Source organism: Balaenoptera musculus, chromosome 16, assembly GCF_009873245.2.
Source record: "Balaenoptera musculus isolate JJ_BM4_2016_0621 chromosome 16, mBalMus1.pri.v3, whole genome shotgun sequence".
In the NCBI taxonomy this organism is placed as follows: Eukaryota; Metazoa; Chordata; class Mammalia; order Artiodactyla; family Balaenopteridae; genus Balaenoptera; species Balaenoptera musculus.
Genome location: NC_045800.1, coordinates 32,689,487 through 32,704,662, shown reverse-complemented (window position 1 = coordinate 32,704,662; position 15,176 = coordinate 32,689,487). Strand labels below are relative to the sequence as shown.

General features: G+C 48.1%; 1 protein-coding gene across 38 annotated transcripts in view; it reads right to left on the bottom strand.

Annotated features, from left to right (window-relative positions):
• Positions 1–15,176, bottom strand: part of SORBS1 (sorbin and SH3 domain containing 1) — a 241,675-nt gene that overhangs the window by 81,502 nt on the left and 144,997 nt on the right. For 17 of the 38 annotated variants that reach the window (XM_036829021.1, XM_036829023.1, XM_036829015.1 and 14 more), the window contains 2 exons: positions 8,245–8,389; positions 4,429–4,458 (listed from right to left, as the gene is read on the bottom strand). In XM_036829021.1, the coding sequence (XP_036684916.1) occupies positions 4,429–4,458; positions 8,245–8,389 (175 nt within the window). Of the gene's footprint in view, positions 1–4,428; positions 4,459–8,244; positions 8,390–12,045; positions 12,409–13,022; positions 13,743–15,176 lie in introns of all 38 variants that reach the window. The other 21 variants (XM_036828992.1, XM_036828997.1, XM_036828984.1 and 18 more) reach the window with 3 other exon arrangements.

The window sequence follows — 15,176 nt, the reverse complement described above, 5'->3', positions numbered from 1 at the left end:
ATCTCTCTGAGGGAGAAAATTTCAGGAGGGGAGAGAGGGTAGACGCCAGATTGCAGGGGAAGGGGAGTCTGTGGGCAGGGAGCGGGCAGTTAAGTAGGGAGGGAGGTCAGCACGGAAGGAAGGATTGTGTCAGATGGTCACCAGAGAGGCCAAAAGATTGGGGGGCAAAAAGGGTTACACCGGGGAGTCTAATGTCCTACCAGGGGAGCCCATGAGGTGAGACGGCAGGGGATGAAGATGTGCCCGGGCTATTAGTACGTGTCCGGGAAGGATCTGTTCATTGACTGAGGGAGAGGTTCTCACCTCTGAGAAAAGAAAACGTTCCGAGTGCTGGCGGGAGGACTAAACATTCCATGTTCCAGGGTACATGGAAAGCGGTGCCGAGGTCAGAGATGTCTGTGTGTGGAGGAGGGGTGTGGGAGCTGGGGAAACACTGCCGCCAGCGGGCTCAGGTTTACGACTTTCACAGACTGCTCAATGGAGTGGCTTTGCCTGGGTTTCAAACAAACTTCTGAAATGAATACTCATTCTGGGACCGCAGAACAATTTCTAAACATTCTGTGCAAAACTCAGCTTCATGAGTGTTTCAGAAAATCCCATCACCGTAAGTTGTTTTTTTTTTTTTTTAAAAGACATAGGGATTTTCCTTAATTAAAACGATTTCACACTGCTCTGATTTTTTTTAATTTTTAACTTTCTATACAATTTTAAAGGTTACGCTCCATTTACAGTTATTACAAAATATTGGCTATATTCCCCGTGTTGTACAATATACCCTTGTAGCCCATCTCACACCCAATAGGTTGTACTTCCCACCCCCTCAACCCCCCCACTGGAAACCACTAGTGTGTTCTCTACATCTGTGAGTCTACTTCTTTTTTGTATTATTCACTAGTTTGTTGTATCTCTGGCATCACCACTGTAAGCTTTAAAAGATGTTAAGACCAGACTGGTTATACGGGGTGAGTTCTCAGGCTCCCAAGAAATTCCAACAGGAGGCCAAGGATTTGGCAGGAAGCTCAGGAGGGTGGGGGGATGTTGAGTTACCAGAGTCCCCCCTTAACATGGCTGTGCTGAACACTACCTTCCCGACTGGAAAGGCCTTGCCTAAGTGTGATCAAGTTGCAGCAGGTGAGGCTGATTTCAAGCTGTCTCACCAAGTACTTAGAGACGCCCATAGTCCTCACGCTCTACTGTCATCCCTTCAGAGGAAGATCACAGATATGCCAACCTCAGCGTTTCCAGACCTAGAGCAATTCTTAAGAAATTGTTAGGGCAGGTGGCTCTAGCAGCCATCACTTAACTGCAAAACTCAGGCTGACAGTCCACGGATTGGTTCCCAAGCTGCCAGAGTCCTTTTGGTCTACAAAAGTTAGCCCTGAACTCTTTTACTTTAGAAGCCTATGATCGTGTGATTTGTAATTGAGTGGGTTTCAGTACACAGAGGGCTGAACTGCAGCCTCTCAAGAAGAAGTGTTTCTTTATATAGTGGAAACCCAAGGTGGCACTTCATTGTACCATGCAGGTGATGGGGCCACCCCGTGACATCCAATGGGTTACGATGAAGTCTTGCTATTTCTCACCAGGCAAATACATGACATCCTGGAGCATTTCCTTCTAGTTTTATACTGTGCTTTCAAAGGAAGGTCCTGGAAAGGGCCACTCAATAAAGGATGCTGCTGACGACCTGGACAGGGCATGTGTGTCTGGGGGAGGTGGGAGAGCATCCCTAGTCTTCACACCCAAAGCTTTGTGATTGAGGATCACAGCGCTGCTTACACTTCCCTCGGGGAAGGGAGGGGTGGCCTCTCCATACCCTATGCCATCCCCTCTGTCCCAGCCCTTGTTTTCCTGTCTTTCCACCCAGGGGACAGGAGCTTCATGAGGCCAAATCCCATGCGGGTCTCATTCCTGGATGAGTCTCATTAAGCATGAAGCCCCACAGAGGTTCAATAAAAAATCGGTTAGTGGGAGGGAGGCTGGTGGTCCTTCCAAGTCCCATCACCACTGGGGTGGGGGGAAAAGCCTTACTTTCTCTTACTACAGAGCACAGACTAGAGCACCAGCCCCACCAGCCCTCTCTCTTTCAGGAGCTTCTGAACAAAATGGTGCTCTTCCTTTTTAAACAAAACTGCTTTTAGTGAGCACGTACTTTATGTCCCGCTCTATCAAATACCCTTAGTGGATCTGCACCAAAAGTGGAGGATGGAAGCGCTGGGCTTATTTTAAAGCGGAGGATGTGGCCTGAGCCTGCCAGCACGATAGAGAAGCCCCGACATTCACACAGCACCTTCCAGTGTGCGAAGCACCCTCCCTCTTCCCATCACAAATGATCCCTACAACGCCTCTTTGAGGCAGGGGCAAGGATTACATGCCTATTTCCCATACGAGGAAACTGGCTCAGAGAGGTGAAGTCACTTACCCAGGGACAAACAGCTACTATAAGAGGGAAGAACCAGGACCGAACTCTGGGTCCCCTAACTTGTGTTGAGGTGCCTTTTCAAACTCCCCAAAGCAGGAAGGCGCCCACAGGAGCTCCTTTTCAGAGCCGCCCTGTTCTCAGCAATCTGGGCTGGGGCCAGGGAATGAAGTGGGCTGGAGTGCGGCAGCTCCAGGAGGGGTTAGCAAAGGGCACCTTGAGCTCAGCCATGGCCTGTCCTGGTCCTGCGGCCAAGTCCTGGATAAAGTGGAGAGGGTGTGAGAACCCCATGTCCTCCCCACCAGGCTCTCCACGAATCACAGGACAGAAGCAGGATGAAGGAACACAGAACTCATGGAGCAGCTGCTCAGAAAAATGGTGGCTTTTGCTGTCCACCAGATCAGGGGTCCTCAACCCCAGAGATCACGAGTCCCGGCAAATCCACCACGTGCCATGTGTTTGCATGCATGTGGCTGTGTGGCTTCCTCTAGAGAATGAATCTACTGCCTTGCTTAGATTCTCCAAATGAGTCCATGACCAAAACAAGGTTACAAGCCACGATATCACACCATTAGCTGCTTGAGGGCAGCACAGTTCCCCAAAACAGCCCCAGAGCCTGGCTTTGTGCCTTACACAAAGTAGGCACTCAATAAAATGACAAGTGAGCCAACAGAGGCACCTACTGACAAGAGTAACTCATTTCTATCAAGCACTTGAGTGCCAGTGCTCAGTGCTAAGCTGCTGACAAGCAGAACCCAGGAGGCACTACTGCTTTCCCTATTTGGCAGATAAAAACTGATCTGTAGTTTAGATCATGCAGATAAAAACTGATCTGTAGTTTAGATCATCAGTAACCTGCCTTAGGTCGCACCATCAGTAGGTGGGAGAACCAGGATTTTGGCTACAGAAAGCCGGAAGGAAATGGCCAAACATTCCCATTCCTGGGTTCCCTCCCCACCCCAACCTTGTCCCAATCCTGCACACTTTATCGGGGAGTGAGCCCTGATATCTGATTATATTTGCAGTCACTCCCCACCACTGTCGGCTCTTGATGAAACTTGCTATTCTAGTGCAGTCAGTACAGAGGGAAGCATCAGCATCGCAGGGGAGCTGCTTAGAAATTCAACTTCTGGGACTTCCCTGGTGGTCCAGTGGTTAAGAATCTGCCTGCCAATGCAGGGGACGTGGGTTCGATCCCTGGTCGGGGAACTAAGATCCCACATGCCGTGGGGCAACTAAGCCCGTGCGCCACTACTGAGCCTGCGCACCACAAATAGAGAACCCTGGAGCCCACGCGCAGCAACAAAGATCCTGCAGGCCGCCACTAAGACCCAACGCAGCCAAATAAATAAATAAATATTTTAAAAAAAGAAACAAGAAATGCAACTTCTCGCCTATACCCATGAAATCCGAATCTCTGGAGGTGTGGCCCGGGAATCTGGGCTTTGGCCAGCTCTCCAGGAGGGTCTGATGCCAGCTCAAGTTCAAGAAGCTGTGCTCCCCAACCCTCTTCCAGGCACTGCTGGTCTGGAGGCTCTCCCCTTGGTCCATCATCCCAGGGTCATCTATTGGCATTTGGGTTTGCCACCCAAAAAGGAGAGAACTGATCCACGTTTCCCAACCCCGGACTTGTCACACCCTAGAAGACAGACAGAAGCAATAGGAAGGTGGCTTCTTCAATGACGCTGGCCAGGAGCACTCCATCCAAAGCATAGCTCCTTGTCCTTTTTATTCAGAATAGCCAGTTCTTACCAATCAAGGCACTTGTCACTGTCCCACTGGAAACGTTTTACTAGTTTGCACCACTAGTGTGCCCCCACCAGCCTTCAAGTTCCAGGGAGGCAGGAACCATGCCTGTTTTTATCATCCTGGCAGCCAGCAATAAGCAGAGTTCCCAACACCATCAGAGAAGCTCGCAAGACTTCACTGATTGAACACATCAGGTGGTGGCCAGAAGATGGCTTTAGCAGGAACAGGTGTTAGTATGTAAATAAATATTTCTCACCTACCTGAAAGGCTACTGAGTCGTTTCTGCTGTTCTGTGATAAAAACAAAAAATACACAGTGTAAGTGAGATTTACACAGACATGGTAAGACCAAGAAGTCCTGGCATAACTCGTTAGGATCCCCAAACCTGTGTCCTCACTGTCCTCTGGGCTTAGATGCTAAAATGCTGTGTAGTCCAGCTGAATACAGGGATATTAATGTGGCTTCATCATCTGGGTGTGGTGTCTCCTGTCCCTCTCCCCTTAGATTTGTGCCAGGATTCGGGGAACAATCACGGTTTTCTGGTTGTTTACATCTTAAAGTGATCTGATCACTGAAGGAGGCCCTTAACTCCCCTGGTCTCAAGGGAGCAGGACTTTATACACCCCAGTCTTGGTACCTTTTGAGGGAATGTAATCATAACCATGGCAGCTACCATCTGAGAGCTTGCTAAATGCCAGATATTGTTTTAAGAGCTTTCACATGTGTGAACGCTTTTAATCTTCACAGTAACTCTAGCAGGTAGGTCAGCACTGGCTGAGAGACCTCAGACAAGGGGCACAAACTACCCAAGATGACACTGAAAATCAGAGCTGCGTCTAGAACCTGGGTTCCCCAGGTTTCTTTCCAACTCTAATCACCGGGTCCCACTGGTTCCTTAACAGTGGGAGGTCCATTGGTTTCCCACCCTCCTGGGCAGTCTCGCGGTGGGGAGGCCAGCATCTCCTTTGGAGAGTTCTGTGCCTATGTGCTTTGGGATAAGCACAAAAATGACCTTTACCTTCTACAGCTGCTAAATATAAAGCAGCCACATGTATAAAAATAGAACACTTGCCAGCCCATGGGTGCTGTCATCATTCCCCTTGGCGGCATCCCCACCCTCCCTCCAGAACCAGCGTGGCGAGAAGTAAACAGAGCAGCAGGGGAGCTCACAGCCAGTGGAAGTCACCCTGTCTACATCGGGCATGTGGGCAAGGTTCACACTAGCTGGACCACAGAAGCCCAGCAGAGCCCTAGGCTCAGCTCTGCCAGCAACTTGCCAGATGGCACTGACCAACAACATAACGTCTCAGCCTCAGTTTCCTTGTCTGTTAAATCAAAGTGCTCACCGGATCTATGGTACCCAAACACTAGTCTCCAAGCTGGAGGCAAGGCCTTCCCTAGCAATTAAAAGCAAATTTATTCAATTGAAAAGATTATGTGGTATCGCACTTCTGAGGTGTGGAATAGCCTTTCCTTCATAGAAAGAGATGCATGCAGTGTAGATCACAGTGGTTGTTTCTCAGGAGTGTTATTTAGCAAAAGTTAGAAATTAGCAACCCCAGGCTAGTCCCCAGACCGTTTCACGTGACCATGAGATCCAGAAGTCTGGGACCGCGGAACTCCTGTCCTTCATGTGCTCCATGGACATGCCCTGCAAGCTTGCTGAAAAATGCAGAGCTTCTCCCCCATGCCTCCCCGCCAAAGACCTCCTGAATGTGACTCCCAGCGTGCTATGCACACTGAAGACCAAGAACCACCCAGGCACTCTCTCTCTCAGTCCTGAGAGTTTTCCAGTTTAAATCCTCCTCCCCAGACTGATCATAGCCATCTGCCCTCAAACACATGTGGGACGGAAAGCTGCAGAGAGAGGGGCAAGGGCTATGTTTACACAACCGTGAGAGCCAGGCCAGAGGTGCAGTGCCCCTCCGTTTGTTTGCAGTAGGGGGGCCTGGCCTGGGGAGACAGGGTTATTGTCACACTATGCCCTGGGGCAGCCTAGGCAGGAGCAAAGGGAACCTTTTTTACGATGACTAAACTAGAATTCTAGAAGTGGAGCAGAGTTACCACTCCCTCAGGAGACTTTGCAATAGTTAAATTGTTTTCACGGGTACTTTTTGTGAGGCAAAGCAGGGCTGCCAGGCTGGGTAAATTCCAAAGCGAAGCCAAAAATGCCTGACCTAAAGTGAGTTGATGATTAGTGATCCAAAGCCGGTTGCACTAGGCGTTTCCGTTCTCCTCAACTCTTCCCACCTCCTTAAGGAGCGTAGGGGAAGCTACCTTTTAATTCCAAACAACAAACGTACTTGAACCTTTTTCTGAAGGACGTGTGATTCAGGCTGCACGATTCTGATGTTTAAGCCCAAAGGCAGGACTTGGACAAAAGAGAAAGGCAAGAACCAAAGGCATCTGAGTAAATAAGAAGACTCCATTTGTTCAGGGAAGAAGCAAAAAAGGAACTACAGGCACTTCTGTGCCCAAAAACGTCTCACTAGGTGTCATCAGAAGTAGCTGGCATTACACTTGGCATTTCCCAAAAACCAAGTGGCCTTGGGAATAAACTGCCTTTCCTTCTGGGAACTAACTTGCTTCTTTTTGAGTGGGTTTTTTAAAAAGATGAGTCATAAAGAAGTTCATAGAGAACTGAAATTTCTCTTTGTCCTGCATTATGGACACTTTCTGGGCAGAGAAAGCTACTGCCAGTAAGGGCGATGGCACCGCTGAAAGGAAAGCAGGCTCTTACGTAGCTTAGTGTAGGGGGTGGGACCCTTCTATCTTTTGAAGAACACAGATTCATGGGTGAAAATTAATATGGGAACCACACAGAATGAAAAAAATAAAATTACTAAAATAACTAAGATTTGAGTGGGATGATTGTGAGAAAATGTTTCATTCATCTGCTTTTCAAGTTTGGGGCAGGAAATAGAAAACTCCATTTAATACGGAAAACAATTAAAAATAGACTCCAGTCCCATTCTCATCCAAGTCAATACAGAGGGGGAGGGGAGGGGAGGAAAAGTATGAAGTAGATGAGCAGGGAGTCAAGAAAAAGATGATTTGGTACCGAGCTTTGAGCTCTAAATAAAATAATTAAACCTCCACCGTTCTTTGAAATTCAGACTCAAGAGCCCTTTCTACACTAGGAAACTGCTTGAAGACTTTACATTTCACACTGCAAAGGACTTTTGTGAAGGGGAAGTTTATTCCTCTATGGAATTTCAAAAAGGAAAACTTGGGACTTAGAATCATCTTCTGGGATTTTAAAGCAGAAGGGTCAACATACATCATTACTACCTCAATGTGCTCCGTTTCCCCTACGACATCCCTTCAGAGAAAGGGAAGAACCAACCAGCAGCAGTCAGAGAAACTCTAGAAAACAAACATGAAAACCCTCAGCAAAGCTGTCGGGGGCCACAAAGGGTAAGGGGCAAGAAGCCACACCAACGTCAAGTCCCCAGATGGTGGTGCCACTGAGGGAAAGCCCAGGGCAGTGACTTCTGGAGAGAATGAAGGCTATGAGTCACTAAGAAAAAGTTCAAAAGCCTCTGTTTTAGAGATACAAAAACATGTTTTCTATTCTAGAAAATTTCCCATCCAGTAGGTTTTCTTTTTTTTTTTTAATTTTGGTGCTCAAAAGTTTGCTTTCTAGAAAATTCATGTCACAGAACTACAGGATTTAGGACAGTAATTAAAAGAGGTATTACTGCACCTGGATTTTCCTAGCAGAGCCCTGACTAGAATTCTCATGACGGTAATTAAGGGGCAGATGTTTTCCTTTCTGTCTTTTCTTTCTTTTTGGAGCTCCCATCTGAAGAAAACTGAATACCAAGGCTGTGGGACACACGTCACCTACTTACTTATTCAGACACCTGACCTCATGCCCAGACAGGGGCCTCTGTCTGCTGCTGTGATTACTTTGTGGGTCGTGGGAGTGAGTAAACTGGGGCAGGTGGCCTCGGGGAAGGATAGGATTTGTAGAAAATGCTGTGGAATGGCAGAATTCTTGCCCTAGATGTCACAGTGCAGCTACGGCTGATTCCAGCCAGCTGGGGGCGGGGTGCTCCTGGCAGATCCCTTACCTCGATTGTGTTGCAAGAGCACAATAGTAGGATTGACAATTGTCGTGGAGGGGTAGGCAGATGATGGCTTGCTAACTGGTGCAAAGGTCTGGGAATCAGTTCCAACGTGCGATGAAGAAACTTCATTTAGTAGAGGACTTGAGTCCTGAAAAGAAAACAAACGTTGTCACTCACTGCAACTACGTGAAACCAAGAGGTAACGCTTTTTAAAAAGAAGAGATTTAAAGCTTTACAAGGACCTTAATTATAAAAAGAAATGTAATCAGTGAGACATATTAATTCCAGTTAGAAGTTTAATCTGGAATGTTCATTCTCTTTGTTGGGATTAGTAAGGGGAGAGAAGGAAGGTGAATGTTACTCGAAGTCTCAGCAACGTCATTCATTATTTTCATCTGGTCATAACTGTGGCTCAATCCGGTTACTGAAAAAGCAAATTCGAAGAAGCATAACATGCAAAACTCATGCAATCCCCAGTGCAATCTGAGAACAAAAGGTGGTTTAATTGGGGAAAATCAGGAAAGTTTAGTACTTGTTTAGAGCAACATGAGACATTGTGAGGATGAGAAGCCATTGATGTAAGAACAGGGAAGAGTTAAGTACTGGAACTCTTGGAAAGCTACTCTTACCTACACCCCTGAACGACCCTATTAGCACTTACTTCTGAGATTTGGACATTATCTTGTCGTACTGTGACATTTTCTCACTCTAATATTGACTGACAAAGATCTCTGAAGTAAAGACTTCTGAAAGTCCTGACTTTGAAATTCTGAGGTGTCTGCCAGAAATACCAATAAAATTATTACTACTAACATTATAATCTGCATGATGGGAATAATAGCAGTCTTTTTAAAGACATGAAAATAGGACCTCAAAATGTAGTAAAGATATGTAGACAGTTTCCTCTATCATGCCTATAAATTTTGCAAAGTTTCTATTTTGAAGTTTACAGACCCCAAAGCCAGAATGTCATTCCCAAAAGGTTTGAAGAACAAGACTGATAGTTACCTTCTAGATAAAAGTGTAGCTTAAAGTAATCAGTGTGGTCCAACCAGAGACCAACTGCTCTGTAAGTACCTGCAGGACAAGGGCTATGCCTCCCTTCCTCCTCTTCCCCCTGCACCTAGCACAATGCCCTGCAGACCATGGGTGCTCAGTCAATGCCACAGTAACTGACAGGAGTCGTCTATCAGCAAAGGTGTCTCTGAACATCCTCTGTAGCAAGAGAACACGTGCCCACCAAAAGAGAGGATGTGAGTGTCAGGACCAGGGACAGCTCCTGACACACAGTAGGAGCTTCCTTTAAAAACACTGGCTTGGTCAGCTCACCTCTTCTGAAAGTGCCCTAATGTCATAGGTGTTAGTTTTGAGTGGCAGCTCAGTTTAGTAAATAAAACCTTTTCCTAAGACTCGAGAGGCACAACATGATCTTGTTCAAAAAGTGCCTCGTCTCAATTTTTTCTTTTGTATAGTGGAAAAACAATTACACTTTTCCTAATTTACTTCCAAAGTGATGTAATAAAGATAACTCTGCCATAATGCACCCAAGAAACAAAAAATCAGGCATACAGCTCCTTAAAGTATAAATGCCTGGATGAATCGTGTGAACATTAAGCATCTCACAAATTTTACTCTGGCGTAAATCTTATTTCTGGAACATCACAAAAATAGCTATTGGCTAAAAGAACCTGGATCAATTAACATGAATTTTCTTCCCTCTTACTCTCCAATTACTGCAGATGGAGCAGATATCAACTTGTGGTTTGGCCACCATCCACAGGGGCTCCTGTTCCTCTTGACAATTCTCACTCATTGCAGGAATCCAACCAGTTTGCTTTTTCACCTCTTACTCTGTTTGTACCCAGGGCCAAACCAGAAGTTATCGGGCCAAAGGAAGTTCTGCTGGGAAGTCAGTACCAGGCTGACCAAACAGGTTTGCGAAATGGAGGACACTGTCCCAACTAATCTGTCCTGGCACACGAGACAAGCTCAATATGAAAATCTAGATCTATGCAAATGACAAAGTGCAGGGTACACAAGAAAGCTACTCATGATATACCAGTGCACTAAAAATAAGATTTGCTTTACATGCTGCTCCAGAGAAACATTCTGTGCCTATACTCTCCAAAACAAGAGTGGCTTCTAAATGCACCTATAAATTGAGCTGGGGTGAGGAGGATGCATCAGCGAACAACCTAGCACTTTCCTCCAACAGGGCTGAGTGGAAAAGCTCAAAGCTAGGATATCCAAAGCCCCGGGGCCACATGTGGCCAGGTCCTCACCTAACCGTGTTGTGCTGTATCTAGAGATTAGAGAAGAGGACCCTCCCCGGGATGTAGCCTTTCCCAGCTTTGGCGTGCCGGATATCTCACTGTAATTTCTCTTACAAGTCAAAAAACAAGTTTCCTTCCTGCCTTCTGTGTGACTGGCTTCAGTTTAATGAGCCACCGGAGCCAGTTTTGTAGGCATACCTCTTTACGCAGAGGGATGTCAATGAACGTTTAATTCCATCAGCCAACTGCATGACCCACTAGGTTGCTACATTTTAAAATGTGGTCCACAGATCCTCAGCGTCAGAATCCCCCAGGATGCCTGTTGCCAAATCTCAGTCCTCGGCCCCTCCCCAGACCCACTCAATCAGAAACTCTAGGAGTATAACCTCAGAGGATCCCATGTACGCTACACTTGAGCACCAATACACCACTCAGATAAATCCTGTTCACAGCTGTGCCCACAGAATCTAGCAGGACAACTAGAACGTGGCAGGAACTCAATGATGAACTGCTACTTAGTCAGCCACTTATTTTTGAGGAGCTCTGGTCCATTTGCTAGGGCAACCCCTCAGCCCCAAAGCTAACAGTTACTGGGCACTCTCTGCGTGCCAGGCCCTGTATCAGAAACTTCTACGTACTCAGTTCCACTGCACCCACAGCCCCGACAGATCCGTACGTCCCCATTTTACGACTCACACTGAGGTTCTTGCAGTCTCTCGGCTCCCAGGGCTCCTGACGGGAGAACAGACTGAGCCCTTGGACTTGGCCTTTCCTCTAAAGCACTTGGGCTTTCCCATTACGATGGGGACTCGTCCCTCGCAGGACAGGACCTGAAGTGTCGGGACACTCTAACTTCCCGTGACCACTGGGGCAGGTACTGTTTTGCCTCAAAAGCCCCTGGCAGCCACCCTGCAGGGGCCCCAGCAATCTTCTGCCTTTTGAGGAAACAGTGCTAATGCTCGTACCAGGCCTGTATATCCATTTGCTCAGTTAAACTTTTTTTTAAACCCAGTCTCTGCCATTGCTGTATATAAAAGAGAGTTTGCTTACTTGCAAAATCAGCAAGAGTGAATCCTTCCCTCCCCTAGAATCTCCCTGCTCCCTGTTAGAGAAACAGCACCATGCCTACTGTTGGCTTTTCCACGCAATTCCTCAGCTTTCCTTCGCTCTCCGCACTACATCTGCCTGGCCTACGAAGAGCACAGCTAGCCAAAGGAAAGGCCACAGAGGCGGTTTTCTCTGCAGGAAGATGTGCATTCCAAACAGGACGGAGAGGAAGAGGGTCTAGAGAGGTTGCTGAACAGCCACAAGGGGCCCACGGAACACACAGGGGAGGCATGCTCTAGTGAAAGCAAACACGGTTCCGGTCATCACACAAGCACAGGGCAGCCAACGTCTGTCTCAGAACTTAGTACTTGAGTGAGAAAGGGTTTTTTGGTTTTTCTTTCTTTCTTTTCTTTTTTTTTTTTCTCTTTACTGCCGGGAGCAAACATTCAGGAAAGCCGTGAGGAAGGGGATCTAGCAAGCTTACGGTACTCGAAACAGCTCCCGTGAGGCCAGGCTCCGAGATTCTGCGGAGGCCCTCGGGGACCGGAGGGGCCAGCGGAGGCGGTGGTGAGAAGGATGGCGGTGTCTGGCTAACGGGGGGGAGGGAGCCAGGAGTGCTGGCTGGCTGGCGGTGGTGAGACCGCCTCTGCAGATGAGGGGGAATGAAATCGTCTAGAGTCGGCAAGGTCAGAGGTGAGCCGGCAGGGGCGGCCGCCGGGACCGGGGGGCCGTGGGGCCCCAGAGACGCTGGAGGTCTGTCAGTGCCTTCGTGCCCTCTGTCAGTGTTAACCAGGTAGAGAGGGACAACTATTACCTCAGGCTGGGCTGGGCTGGAGGAAGTGGCATCCTGTAGGAAATAAGGGGGTCATTACGTAAAGGGGTACGGCAGGGAAGAAGGAATTCCATATTTAAACAGCTGAGAGCGGACATGCAGTGATGTACTCTGAGAAATATTTAATCAGTGCCCTTTCCTCAGAGTACACGAGACAGTCAGTGCTAGCCAGCTGGCCTCCTGACACTCTATGACACAGAGGGAACCCCATCCAAGTTTACTTTCCATCCATCTATTTTTGAGTCCTTCTAACACTTGAGAAAAAGAGAACAACAGAACAGGCAGGCAGGCTGTGTTTAACCCCCAAACTGCTTGCAGAGCCCAAAAGCTTGGGAGTAAATACAATTTCTTTGGCACCTTGTTACAAAACACATGTAACATATAATAGTTCACCATATTATTAGTCTACGGATTCCACGCTCCAGCATACTTACGTATTTACAGAAAAGAGAGGCGGGGAGACACAGGGAGACTGAGCTGAGATGTTGAGACAGAAGGGTTTGAGCCTCAAGCTGCAGCACCACTCACGAGGAAAAGGAGGTAGGGCGGCCCAGAAAACAAACAAGCTGCTCGCATGAGTTTTCGAAAGAGAGGGTGTAGGAGACACACAAACATTCCTAATTCCTTGCCTTGGCTGGATAACACGGCTGCAAAAGGTAAGGTTGTTTTCTCTTCCGGTTTTCGGGATCAGAGGTAACCTGGGGGCCTAGCACAGGTGGTCTCACTGCGTCTGCTGACGAAGGCCGAGTCCCCGGGGAAGGACTCTCGCCAGGGCTAAGGGCATCCTTACGGATGTCAGAGAATAGCTTGGGAGGGTCAGGAGGAGGAGCGGAGCGTGGCTTCCCCGTGCCGGCTGTGCAGGAGGCAGTGCTGGGAGCCGGTGCTCGAGTGCCCGCAGCTTCCAAGGGAGTGCCTTTGTCTGGGTCACGTGCAACACCAGAGAGGTTTTCCGATGCCACGGGGCGAATGTTATGGGATAAACAAGGTACATATAAGCTGCTGACCTTTTTATTCCCAACTGCCTCATGACGTGGGTTAGAGCTCACATTCTCTCTATAAACTGTCCTGGCAGCTGCACAGCACTGCTGGGGGTGGGACCAAGCACTGGGGAGCGTGGAACCCAGAAGTGAGGGCCCAGGACACAGCACACCTCTGGGCGCTGATCTGGCTGCCAGGGGGACGGAGATGGGCCGGGGTCGTGAGGGGCTCTGCTGGCTGGGGGTGCCGGGTGGGACGTACGGCTTTGGTGAGCTCAGGTAAAGGGAGTCCTTGAAGGAACTGCGGGTGCCAGGGGGCTGCCATGCAAAGCAGTCCTCTTGAGGGAGAGGAGGGCGTGGGGGAGAGAGGACCTTTGGTAGTATTTTTAAGACACAATAAAAAGAAAGAAAGAGGAGGGGAAATGGAAAGAAGGATGACCATTAGAAATAGTAGCACAACATGACCTGAAGAAAAAACAATTCTGGACACGTTTTTAAGCAAATCCTCAGCTTAGACTCTTCATGGCCCGTACATTTTTCCTTGCGGTAAAGCCAAGGAGTGAATCCTACTCACCTGGAGAGGCAGGCCTGACTCTCCTTTACATCACAGGGAGGCTGAGCTCAGCCCAGGTGCTAAGTCAGGTTGACACGAGTCCTGGGTTGACCTGTACCCTCTGAGACCTCCTGACCCAAGAAGGGTGCCCAAGGGTTAAACGCCGGCGGAAGAAGCCCCAGAGGCCCCAGTTTTCTCCAATCCTCAAAGATTTTCCTCTTTGTACCTTCAGCTTTAAAAGTTTAAGTTCCCTCCAACTCTTGAGTGTCTTCCATTCTTTTCCCTCAGGAAATGGAGAACTGGAAGAATCATCCTTAGTTGTTCACAGGAGGCAGCCGTCTTAATTGAGTCACTAAGATTTAGCACTCAGTTCCATAAGCATAACAAATTAAAACTCACCAAGAAGAGAATGCTAAGGACTTAGAATCCACACGTGCTCTTGTCTCAGAGGAAACAATTTGATGGAACTAATTATTAGAAGGAAGACAGGCATGAGATTAAAAACATGCAGTCTCCCATTTTTGACGCACCCAGAACAAAGAGACCAGGCAATGAAGCATTTGACTGGATTGGACTGTGCCTGTTTACCAAATTCCAGACCATTCCTCATTCCCATCCAGCCCACCAGGCACAGACAATCCTAAAAGGGGGTGATCAGCCTCAGGCTCATGGTTTAAGCCCAAAGCTCTGGTTCCAGGCTCAGAGCTAGAAAACTGTAGTTCCCATCTCATTCCCTCTCCCTCAACACAGCCCCGAGCTCCTCCCTGGGTCTCAGCGAGGCAGAAGGTCAGGAAATGGGGTAAATCTCCAGATGATCCTCATTTCAAGGAGAGCCACCTGTCCACCTGTGGCTCAACTGGGAATCAGACCATAAGATAAGGAAAGTTTATTTTCCTAATGTTATGGACTGGATGTGTGACCCCTCAAATTCATAAGTTGAACCCCTAACCCCAAGTGGTGGCATTTGGAGATGGGGCCTGTGGGTGGTAATCAGGGTTAGATGAGGTCATGAGGGTGGGACCCCATGATGGGATAGGGGTCCTTATAAGAAGAGGAAGAGAGACCAGATCCCTCTCTTTCCACCAGGTGAGGACACAGTGAGAAGGCAGCTGTCTACATGACAGGAAGAGAGCCCTAACCAGGAACCTAACAGGCTGGCACCTTGATCTTGGACTTCCCAGCCTCCAGAGCTGTGAGAAATAAATGTTTGTTGATTAAATCACCTGCCTTTGATATTTTCTTATAGCAGCCTA